We start from the raw sequence: 12,931 nt of genomic DNA, 5'->3' as shown, positions 1-12,931 counted from the left end.
AAATGAGCCGGGCATGGTGGCACATGCCTGTAATCCCAGTTACTCGGGGGAGCTGAGGCATGAGCATCACTTGAACCCCAGGAGATGGAGCTGGCAGTGAGCCAAGATTGTGCCACTGTACTCTTGATTCGTCTATGTCAACACCACTCCCTCTGCCCCAGATTATTTCTAAAGAAAATCCAGCATATTGTAGCATCCAAAAATAGTTCAATATGTGTCTCTAACAGGTAAGGACTCCTTTTAAATACACGTGGTAACTTTGTCATACCTCAGAAAATTACTTTTGTGCTCCAGTCTACAGTATTTCAACAAAGTTGAGCAGCACTGGGTTGGAAGACACGACATTCTTTAATGAACCAATAAGAAGAGATACCACCCCACACTCGTCAAAATGACTATTATTAAAAAGTCAAAAAACAACAGATGCTGGCAAAGTTGTGGAGAAGGAGGAAAGCTTTTACACCGCTGGTGGGAGTATAAATTCAACCATTGTGGAAGAGAGTGTGGCGATTCCTCAAAGACTTAGAGGCAGGAATGCCATTTGACCCAGCAATCAGATTACTGGGTACACACCCAGTGGAATATAAATCATTCTACTATAAAGATACATGCACGCATATGTTCATTGCAGTACTATGCACAATAGCAAAGACATGGAATCAATCTAAATGCCCATCAATGAAAGAAAATGTGGTATATATATACCACGGAATGCTACACAGCCATAAAAAGGCATGAGATTATGTCTTTTGCAGGGACATGGATGGAGCTGGAAGCCATCATCCTCAGCAAACTAATGCAGGAACAGAAAACCAAATATCACATGTTCTCACTTAAAAGTGAGAGCTGAATTATGAGAACACATGGATACATGGAGGGGAACAACACACACTGGGACCTGTCGTGGGGGGTGGGAGGAGGGAGAGCATCAGGAAGAATAGCTAATGCATGCTGGGCTTAATACCTAGGTGATGAGACGGTCTGTACAGCAAACCACCATGGCACATGTTTACCTATGTAACAAACCTGTACATCCTGCACAGGTACCTATAAACTTAAAACTGGGGGGAAAAAAGACAAGTGCTGCCTAGCATAACGGTAAGATGCATTGATTTTTAAGACACATGCTAATTTTAGAAGTGTTGAAATGTGGGGAAAAAATGCGCCTCTGAATTGATGACATGTAGTACTTCATTTTACCTTCAAAACCACTTCCTATGTTAGCATTTATTGTTCCCATGTTAAAGGCTAAGAAAGGTGGAGTGACTTGGTCGGTTCACAGAGCACCTGCTAGTGTGTACCGGGCTGAGATCTTTGTGTTGAGGGATCTTGTTGCAAGGTTCTGGCTTGTTCCTTCTACCCAACAGGAGGCTCAGGTGGGCCATCTGAATCTAAAGATCCCTGTATCACATCTCCCCATCTGGCCTTCCCTCCTACCAAGATAAGGACAATTTCTACTCTCCTTCTCAGAGTCCAGGGTCCTCTTCCCTGGAATGAGTTCCAGGCCCCTCTTGCTAATGCCAGGACAGCCTCTACAGCAGTGGCGTTGCTCTGCTGTCACTGGGATGATTTCCCTTCAGCTGTGAACAGGCTTATCTGAGAATCTCTGATAGGGGCTGGGGCTGTTCTCGTCAGCTTTATATACTCACCCCTGCTGCATCTGGAGGCTCTGCTCTGGGTGCTTGAGAAAAGGCCAGCCCAGGCTGGAAGCATGAAAGCTGTGGTGTGGTGAAGACACTGGGCATCCCCACCAGCACCTAGCCAGCCAGGAGTCGAATCCCCAGACACCATAGGCTTTCAACTCATGCAAGTAGTTAACTTAGCACTGACCCTGTGGAAGGCTTTGTGCTCCAGAGAAGGGAGTCCGGTCCACATTCAAAGGGAGGAGAATGCAGCTCCATCTCTTGGACAGAGGCTATTGGAGAATTTGTGGATATATTTTAAAACTACCACACATGAAAAGCAGGAGAAACAGTGTATGACTTCCAAGACTACATCATAAAACACTGATGATTCCTCTTTGTTTCCTCAACGGAATGTATCATCCATTCTGGAGAAAGCCGGCTGCCATGCTGTGAGGATACTCAAGCAGCCCTATGGAGAAGTCTATGTGGCAAGTAACTGAGGTTTCCTGCCAACAGCCAGTACAATCTTTCCAGCCACGTGAATGAGCCATTTTGGAATCAGAACCTCCAGCCGCACCCAATTATGCCTTCAGGGGATCAAAATTCCAAGTGACATCTTGGCTGTAATCTCAAGAGAGATTCCAAGTCAGAACCACCCAGTTAAGCTACTCCTAAATTCCTAGTCCATAGAAACTATGTGAAATAACAAGCGTTTATTGCTATTTTAAGCCACTAAATTTTGCGGTGATACATACCATAAAATAAATCACAAGGAAAGTATCTGACAGACCCAAACTGAGACTTTTATAAACCAATGGGCCTTTACTCTTCAAAAATGTCAACGTCATAAGAGACCATGAGAGGCTGAGGAAATGTTCCCGATGGAGTGAGGCTAAAGAGGCACAGCAATGGCCTGATTAAAGTGTCACACCTGATTCTTGCTTAGTTACTGGATTAGGAAGGAAAAATCTTGCTACAAAAGTTGGGACAGCTGGCCGGGCACGGTGGCTCACACCTGTAATCCCACCACTTCGGGAGGCCAAGGCGGGCGGATCACCTGAGGTCAGGAGTTCGAGACAAGCCTGACCAACATGGTGAAACCCCATCTCTACTAAAAGTACAAAAAAATTACCTGGGCATGGAGGTGCCTGCCTGTAATCCCAGCTACTCAGGAGGCTGAGGCAGGAGAATTGCTTGAACCCAGGAGGGTTGCAGTGAGCCAAGATCACTCCATTGCACTCCAGACTGGGCAACAGAGTGAGACTTCGTCTTTAAAAAAAAAAAAAAAAGGTTGGGACAGCTATAGACATCCAATATTGGATAAATATCCTGAACTTGATATTACATCATGGTATCATGAGAGAATGTCCTTGTTCTTTGAAAATACATGCTGAAGTAGAGACAGGTAAAGAACTGTTATTTCTGTAACTTACTCCCAAATGTGTATAATATTAGAGTAGACATATAGAAAGAGAAAAAGTAAGTAAATGGGCCAAAACAATAATGGGTGGATCTAGATGGAAGATTTATAGAAGTTTGTTATGCTAGTCTCATAAATTTTCTTCAGGTTTACATTTTTCCAAATTAAAACTTAAATATAAAAAGAGGAAAAAAAGGTATAATGTTGTGAAGGATACACCTAAACACCAAGTCCATTCTGATCTATAGCTACGTATCTCAATTTTAGTGGCCCTTACAAATGCCCTCCTCAATCTCATTATTTCTCATATCTACCAAAACATCCCCACTCTGGGCCGGGCATTGTGGTTCATGCCTGTAATTCCAGCACTTTGGGAGGCAGAGGTGGGTGGATCATGAGGTCAGGAGTTCAAGACCAGCCTGGCCAACATAGTGAAACCCCGTCTCTACTAAAAATACAAAAATTAGCCAAACGTGGTGGTGGGCGCCTATAGTCTCAGCTACTAGGGAGGCTGAGGCAGGAGAATCGCTTGAACCCGGGAGGCGGAGGTTGCAGTGAGCCGAGATTGTGCCATTGCACTCCAGCTTGGGCAACAAGAGCCAAACTGCGTCTCAAAAAAAAAAAACAAAAAACAAACAAAAAAACAAACATCCTCCCTCCAACAAATACATGTTATAGCAAATGGTGAACATATGTGTGTGTATTATAAAAATATTAATAACTATGTCTTGATTATTAAGCCCCTGAGTACTAGACAGGATGCATAGAAAAGCTAGATTGTGTTGAGTTGTAGCCCACCAGGAGCCTCAGAAAGAATTAACTGCGAGGCAGGGCACGGTGGCTCACACTCGTAATCCCAGTATTTTGAGAGGCCAAGGCGGGAGGATCGCTTGAGCCCAGGAGTTGGAAATCAGCCTGGGCAACATGGCAAAAACAGGTCTCCACCCAAAATACAAAAATTAGCTGGACATGGTGGCACACACCTGTAGTCCCAGCTACTCAGGAGGCTGAGGTGGAAGGATGGTTTGAGCCAGGGAGGCGGGGTGGCAGTGAGCTGAGACGGCGCCATTGCACTCCAGCCTGGGTGACACAGTCAGATCCTGTCTCAAAAAAAAAAACCCGAAAAGAAATTGCTCACACTACATGAAAAACAAAAGTGTTTTTGTGAATAAAGATTTTTTTTCTTAAGATGCTGCTAAAACTTTGTTTCAAACATGCACAAGTTCAAGAGAAATAAGTGATAATAAGGATGGTGAAGTGAAGTTTTCAAAGTGAAGTGCATTCAATGTAAAGAACTATCCTTTAGTCTGAAATCACATCTCTACTATTTTGGATGAAAATTTATTTCTTCTCTGCTTGACAAAACAGAGTTGGAACTATATGTCAGCCCTGCTTTTTTTTTTTTATGTGTTTCCACTAAAACCAATGGCCTATGGCCACCATTCTGGAATGTCTACGTGGGCTCTTTATTTGTGTTATCTAAATCACAAGAAGGCTGGGTGGCAATTTTTCAATTAATATTCAGAGCTTTAAAATGTTCCTCTTTTCTTTGATCTCATATCACCATACATAAACATTTCTTGCCTAAGTAAATAATCAGAATACCCTGAAGGAGGCTTGTTCTAAAATTTTTTCTTTGTAACATTATTTATAATAGCAAAAAGTTGTAAACAATTTCAATGTCCAACAAGAAGAAAATATAGTATAGTATGGCTGCATGAGGAAATTACGGCCATGTATTTTCAGCATGCCTTGTACTTTAACTGGTAATAACTGCACCCTTTGTTGAGTGCTTACTACATGAGAGGCACCATGTAAAACAACAAAATAACTTTTTTAGAGAATATTTAATGATAAAGGAAAATGGTCACACTATAATGTTAAATCAAAAAGGCAGGGTAGAAATCTACAAATAGCCAGTTCAAGAAACAACCACGTGTATGTGTGAGTGCGTTCACACATAAACAATAAACAATAGAAAGAAATATGCCAAAATGTTATCAATGATGATCTCTAAGAAGTGAGATTAATACTGATTCTTATTTTTTATATTTTTGTGCATTCTAACATTGTCCTACAGTGAACAACTATAATTTTCATAATCACAAAGAAATATCATTTTTTAAAGATTAAAGATTAGATCGTATTTCTTTAGCTCCTCATAGCAAATGCCTTCATTGATCAATAATTTAATACTCTACCCTTTCTCATTTTCTTGTCCTGGTATAGTTTGTTTCTTTTTTGAAAACATCTCCTAAAGGCATTCTGTTTTATGAGGTTCAATACCCAATGTTCCTTGACTTACAGTGGGGTTACATCCCAATAAACTCATCATAAGTTGAAAACATTCCAAGTAGAAAATGCATTTAATACACATAACCTACTGAACATCACAGCTTAGCCTAGCCTATCTTAAATGTGCTCAGAACACTTCCGTTAGTCTACAGTTGGGCAAAATCATCTAACACAAACCTACTGTATAATAAAGTGTTGGACATCTCATATGATTTATCAAATATGTACCAAAAGTGAAAACCAGAATGGTTGCATAGGTACTATGCTAGAGTTGAAAAATTTTAAGTCAAACCATCTTAAATTGGAGATTGTCTGTATATCTTTTTGAAATGTCTCTAAGTTTGCTTCCAGAAAAAAACACTTTCTCCTTTTAGTGACTGATAAAAACCTGTGCATCCTTTGATCATACAAAGACAGCTAAGGATCACTTTAGGGTTCTACTTCTGCCTTGAGGACAAAAGGAAGCTCAGAACTGGATTTAATGCCACATCACAGCACACAATCATTTCCCTTCGTTTCTGGTATATTACATGTGCGTTGTAAGGGTAGAGACTGAGTTGTGTTTGTCTCTGTATTTTCAGCATGCCTTATTCTTTACCTGGTAATAACAGTACCATTTGTTGAGTGCTTACTATAGGAGAGGCACCATATAAGCATTTTATACACATTACTTCATGTAGCCTTCATAACAACCCTAATGGGTAGGGACTACAACAATCTCTGCTAGTAGAATATTTATTTATGTATTATATGGATATGAATGAATTAATGGATGCAGTTAATGTCTCTTGAACTTCATTTTTTTTTTTTTTTTTTTCCCAGGGCTGGAGTGCAGTGAGGGGATCTTGGCTCACTGCCACCTCTGCCTCCTGGGTTCAAGCAATTCTCCTGCCTCAGCCTCCCAGGTAGCTGGGATTACAGGCGCCCACCACCATGCCTGGCTAATTTTTGTATTTTTAGGAGAGACAGGGTTTCACCATGTTGGCCAGGCTGGGCTTGAACTCCTCACCTCAAGTGATCCGCCCTCCTCGGCCTCCCAAAGTTCTGGGATTACAGGTATAACCAAATGTGCCTGGCCCCTCCTGATCTTCTTTTATCTTTATATTAAGGTTATCACATAAATGTCTTTTTAAAAAAATCAACTCATATCCTCCGTAGAACAGGCCAAGGAGATCATAATATACATTTTTGTGTCTTACCTGCCTAGAATCCTTTCTCCTTTCTTTACTGTTCTGCACCTTGATTTCTCTTTCAAGAGCCAATTTTCCAACTGTCAGTCTATGTGGTTTGTGGAGGGCTGAACATACATAAGCACATGCATATACACAGACAGGCACACACCCCTACCCCTGGAAAGGTTACATGCCTCAGGCCTGACCAATTAATAATTTCCTGATGACATCATTTGAGTCCCTAAATCCAGGGCCAAGAATAACCTGAAGCGAGTTCTCATCCCAGACTTTTCTGTGATAGAACCCAATATATTTTCTTTTATATTTAAGTCAGTTTGCATTGGGTTTTCAGTCACTTTCAACCAAAAGAATCCTGATTAGTATAGAAAATAATTATTTCTAAAAAGTGAATATAGGACTTCTACTTTTGGCAACATGGAAGACTAAGATGTCTAGGGAAACCCTCCTGGTGTATATACCCAAAAAGGTCTTTATAAAAAGTTTTAAAAAAATCTTTTGGCCGGGTGCTGTGGCTCACACCTGTAATCCCAGCACTTTGAGAGGCCAAGGCGGGAGATCACCTAAGGTCAGGAGTTCAAGACCAACCTGGCCAACATGGCAGAGCGTGGTGGCAGGCACCTATAATCCCAGCTACTAGGGAGGCTGAGGCAGGAGAATCACTTGAACCCAGGAGGTGGAGGTTGCAGTGAGCTGAGATTGCGCCACTGCACTCCAGCCTGGGCAACAAGAGCAAAACTCCATCTCAAAAAAAAAAAAAAAAAACCTTTTAAATGCATGGCTTAGCTGACAGGAAAGTAAAAGTAGTCTTCATCATGCAGGAACAACAAGAAAATACTAATCTAGATAACATAATTACCAGACATAGAGTATAAAATACGTATGCCTAATATGCTTAAATAAAAGAAGACCTCAAATGAATGACAAAGAAAGAAGAATGACAGAGAGATCTGGGTCACTGTAGGCATCTCATAGCAATGGTGCTAACCAGATGACAAGGGAATAATACCTTCAAAGGTCAAACTATCAACATAGAATTATATACCCAGCAAAACTTTCATGAACAAGAGCAAAATAAAAACAGTTTCAGATAAAGAAAACAGGAATCACAGTAGACCTCTCTACAGCAGTTAATACATGATGTATTTCAAGAAGAAGAAGAATCCCAGAAAGGTCTCTGACTCAGGAAAGAATAGTGAGCAAAGAAAATGGTAAACCTGTGGATAAATCTGAACAAATAAATACTGCATTTTTAGCTATCCTAATTTGTCGGTTTAAAAGCAGACAGAATTAAAATATTGGAGCAAAATGGCATACAAATTAGGAGAGAAGATGATCAATACTAAAGCATTCTATGGTCCATAGTTAATGATTAATTTTAGACTTTGTTGAGTTAAACACGTACTTTAAAATTTACCACTAGGGTTAGAAATAGATAATATAACTGCTAAATTAGTAGAGAGGAAAAAAATGGAATGAGAAGGAGGGGAAAAGCCTCTATCAACTCAAAAAGCAGTAGGAAAAAAGAGGAAGAAAACACCAAAAAAAGCGTAACAAATGAAAACATTAAATAAGATGGCACTATCAAATCCAAAAGTATCAGTAAGCACAATAAATGTAAGTGGATATAACTATCTAGTTAAAAGTCAATGATTGTCAATCTGGATTTTTCTTTTTACATGCAGTCTTGTTCTGTTGCCCAGTCTAGAGTACAGTGGTGCAATCTTGGCTCACTACAACCTCCGGCCTCCTGGGTTCAAGCAATTATGCCTCAGCCTCCCAAGTAGTTGGGATTACAGACACCCACCACCATGCCTACCTAATTTTTGTATTTTTAGTACAGACAGGTCTTCACCATGTTGGCCAGGCTAATCTTGAACTCCTGACCTCAAGTGATCCACCCACCTTGGCCTTCCAAAGTGCTGAGATTATAGGTGTGAGCTACCGTGCCTGGCCTTAAAGACAACACAAAATTGAGCTATTTACTATTCAAAGACACACCAAAAACATATGGACACAGAATGAGTGAAAGAAAAAGGTATCAGGAAAATACTAACCAAAATTGAACATGTTCTGTGGATTTGAAGTACTGAAGTACTGACTCAAGAAAGAATGCCACTCTGATGTTCTCAAGATCGATCTAATAAGAAATCCATAAAATTTCCACAACTATGTTGGAGAAACAAAAGTCTAATGTCCTACTCCCTCCTGCAACCCTAGCAAGACATACTTTTGCTGAATTACCTGTTTAGAACCACTACGAGGCTGGGCACAGTGGCTCACGCCTGTAATCCCAGCACTTTGGGAGGCCAACACGGGCAGATCACCTGAGGTCAGGGGTTTGAGACCAGCCTGGCCAACACGGTGAAACCCCGTCTCTACTAAAAATACAAAAATTAGCCAGGTGTGGTGGTGCTTGCCTATAATCCCAGCTACTTAGGAGGCTCAGGCAGGAGAATGTCTTGAACCCAGGATGGGGAGGTTGCAGTGAGCCAAGATTGTACCATTGTACTCCAGCCTGGGCAACACAGCAAGACTCCCTCTTAAAAAAAAAAAAAAAAAAAGAACTACTTCGAGACTCTTTGCCATCTCAGCACCCAAATCCTGACCCCTGAACTCAGATACACATCTGCAATTATAGTATTAACAAGTCTAAAACCAGAGCAAGTCAAGAAATACAAACACCATGCTTTCCTTGACCAACGGTTCACAGTTCTTCTGCCCTGGTAGAGAATGGCTGGTGTTCACATGTATGGTATCCCCACAGATATACCTGGAGAAATGTCCAGCCCTGAGGGCACTGTCTGTTACTCCACTCTTTCTCTTCTGCTAAATATTAGAATGCAAATGAGAATGATGTTACAGTGATCATCTCGAGTTCTCCATATTCTATGAAAACTAAAACTTTCTGCAAATTTCAGTACAACATTATTAACAACCATTTCCTTGTTACACACCACTCAACTATGATGTCATCACTGGCTTGAACTATATTTGACCTGTTATTAATCCTTACTTTGTCTAGTTCTGGTATTCTCCACGCCCTCGAAAGCACTCACCCTAAATCTTCTGACTCAGAAATCCACAGGCTCTAGGCCAGTAGCTTTCACCCATGGTTGCATATCAGATTCAGCCTAGGTCCTAGCCACAGAAATTCTGATTTCATTGTTCTGGGGAAAATTCCTGGCATCAATATATTTTTTAAAGTTCCCCAGGGCCACACACCCAGCTATCTGTCTCCCCACTTTGATCTGCTATCATCTCAGAGTAAAAATTCCCCTTCTTTGCTGAGATGCTAGTCATACTATACTACTATGCTTACTTACTATACTACCTATACTTACTATACTTATATTAATATTAATACTATGTTACCACGCAAGGAAGGATTCCTAGTCAGCATGAGCCTCCTTCTCCTCAATTCAGTGCTGTAACTAACAAAACTATACTCGAATCCACTGACATGTAAATTATTAGAGTCATAGAGGGGCCTAGGTCTATACTGGGTCTCACAGAATTAGGACCAGCACTCTGAAATGTCTTTTTAGTGGTCTGGCCTTCTTCAAGAAGGCAGACACAGTGCCACACCCTTCTGACACGAGGAAGAGCCAAACCAAATGGTCCCTTAGTCATTCCCCACTCCTTTCCTTTGGTAAAAGGCACTGCAGAGTAAAGACTTTCATCAAAAAGTCTAGGAAGCATAGCAAAATGTTAACAATGGTTCTCCTTGAGTGGTAGGTTTATTGATTTTTATTTTTTTCCTTTTCTGTTTCTCTGTGTATGCCAACATTTGTAGAATGAATATGCATTGCTTTTATAATTAAAATAAACATAGAAATAATCGTACCACCCAAAAAGGGGGGAATGAGTAAAAGATCTGGACTGTAGCTCTGTGTGACCTGGGTGTGTTCCTCTCTGGTTAGAATAGATGCTCCCTCAGGGCCCTCCTTCCTGCAACATTCAGGGACCCTCATTATCCTTCTGTTTATTAGACTCACAGGGAACCCCATACCCACACTGTGAACTCATGATCTGCCATTCAGGTTTCTCAGGCAAAATCTCAAGACCCTGATTAGCTCCTGGATGAACTGTAATAAAAGTGAGATGCCACAAAAGACCCTGACCCTACTAACCACTCTGAAGTTATACTACATCTCAAAGCCTGGCCCAACAGAGACCCACACAGCTCAGGTTCACCTTTCTCTCTGGCCGGGTAAGAATAACCCAACAGGCCTTGCTGCGGGAATTAGAAGCAGGAGGCGTTCACACTCCTTATCATGCTGGGTTTGGCTTAACTTCCAGGGTCAATGCAACAGCAGGATCTACAAGCAAATCCTGGGAGGACACAGGGCAGCTGTGTCACCATGGAGACAGGTTACCATAAGCCCCACAGGTTGTCTGCAGTGTTTCAAAGAGATATTCACAACCTGGGACAATAAAGGAAGTTGGATCCAGGAAAGAAAAACTACAACCAATCCCTGGATGACTCTCAAAAGCAACCTCCTGAGTACATTCTTAGCAACAGGGAAAGGTGAAAAAACTAAGATTTAAGCACACAGTGTGCTCCCAGGTACTGGTGCTTTATTAATTCCTAAGTTGTGTTCTTTCCACTCACTTTTATGTAGAATGTATGGAGACTCACTTTTATGAGTTTCCTAGTTTGCAAACGGGGGGAAACCAAGGCTCTGAGAGGCTAAGTAGCCTGCCGGAGATCACAGAAGTGACAAGCAAAAGAGCCAGGATTTTATCTCCCCTGGGCTAGATTTAACCTGAAGCTGGGTATAACCTGAAAGCTTCCCCTCCACCTTGCCTCAGCGGGCACCCTCTGGGTTTTGAGGAGCTAAGCATGCGTTAGGCTGGTGAGTAGAGGAACTACTATCAATCCCAACAAAGTTTTACTCAAAAAGACTAACAGTGAAAAATGCCTCAGGCAGAAGCATGAGGCTAGGCATGAGGAGATCCCCAAAACAGGGAGGATAGTGGAAACAGTGCGGCAGAGGTGGGGCATCCTCATTCCATCATTCATGGTTTCTCTGGCCAAGGTACCATGGAGCAGGCCCCCAAAATCCTGAGATCAGCATGGTGCCAAGTGGGCCTACCACATTTCACATGGAATGTCCTACCACATTCCATCATTCATGGTTTCTCTGGCCAAGGTACCATGGAGCAGGCCCCCAAAATCCTGAGATCAGCATGGTGCCAAGTGGGCCTGGAGTCCCTCCAGACCAGTCCTACCACATTTCAGCTGAGGGGCCTTGGGTGGGTCACCTATCCTTTCTGAACCTATTTCCACACTTGTAAAGCAGGAATGTCTTGGGGGGAGAGGAGTGGCAGGTGCCTGGTGCACACAGCAGGCTGCCTCCACCAGCTCCGATGGGAACCCCCTCTCTGAGCCCTCTTTTCCTCAAAGTCTGTAAGGAGGACGCTCAAAAAAGGACTTGGAAGATCCCTGACACCTCGAAGAAAAAGTGAGAGCCCAGGAGGCTCAAGGGCAAAGGTAGAAGCAGCCGCCAGTCCTTCCTCCTGCTGCCAGCGTGTGCCCTGGATCCTCACCTAGGCAGGGGCACAACCTGCCCAGCCAGTAGCTCCAACAGGAACTAGGCCTCTGACCATGCTGGCTCCAGTCCAGCACCACCCACATGAATGAGATGGGGTGGATTACGGCCAGGAGCCCTTCCCACCCCGTGTCCTTTCCCGCCTTCCTCCACCCAAAGCTCAGAAAGCCAATGCCCAGGGAGAGCGCAAGGAGGCTTTCTAGCGCTGAGGGGCCTTCCAGCCACCTTCCGCCTCACCTGTCCGGGGCTCCCTCGCATACTGTTTGTCCCTTAGGCCCTAGAACACACAGATGAATGAATGGAGCCGGTCCCCGCCCGGAGGAGTTGTCAGTTTCGCGGAGGCACTGCGAGCGGGGTAGAGCGGGGTTGTCCTGTGGGTGCTGGGGAGTCCTCGCCTTAAACCTGTCTGCTTAGCCCTGATCCCCACCTTTTCAGGGAGATGATAACTTCTTAAGGAGAAGGGAGCTAAGAGATCACTTAGTAACAGACTTGCCAATTTCTGGGATTTTTTTTTTTTTCTACTTTCGTCTTTTTTACTTTCTTGCCTCCCCGCCCCCATATGAGCTCTTACTCTATCTTCTTCGGAGAGACTCAGGAAGACGCGCCATCCTGGAGACCCCAGCTCCCCGCCCTGCCACTGCTCTGATGGAGAAACTGAGGCCCGGGTCTCTGAGGGCGGGCTTCCTCCCCCGAGATGTGCACTCACAGCGGGTTCCAGCGCTCGGGCAGGCGGCGGTGCAGTGAGATGCGGTCGCTGAGGTAGATGTTAATCTGGTGCAGCCGCACGCTCTCCTCCTGCAGCCGCAGCTCCTCGCCCTGCAGCTGCAGCCGCACCGCCTCGCCCCG

General features: G+C 43.2%; 1 protein-coding gene across 1 annotated transcript in view; it reads right to left on the bottom strand.

Moving 5' to 3' along the window:
* The window catches only part of GALNT12 (polypeptide N-acetylgalactosaminyltransferase 12), a 54,412-nt gene that overhangs the window by 29,704 nt on the left and 11,777 nt on the right, over positions 1–12,931 (bottom strand). The window contains exon 3 of the mRNA XM_011939524.1: positions 12,792–12,929. Coding sequence (XP_011794914.1) covers positions 12,792–12,929 — 138 coding nt within the window. The remainder of the gene's footprint in view (positions 1–12,791; positions 12,930–12,931) is intronic.

Source organism: Colobus angolensis, unplaced genomic scaffold (assembly GCF_000951035.1).
Source record: "Colobus angolensis palliatus isolate OR3802 unplaced genomic scaffold, Cang.pa_1.0 Scaffold181, whole genome shotgun sequence".
In the NCBI taxonomy this organism is placed as follows: domain Eukaryota; kingdom Metazoa; phylum Chordata; class Mammalia; order Primates; family Cercopithecidae; genus Colobus; species Colobus angolensis.
This window is presented reverse-complemented; position numbering and strand designations above follow the sequence as displayed.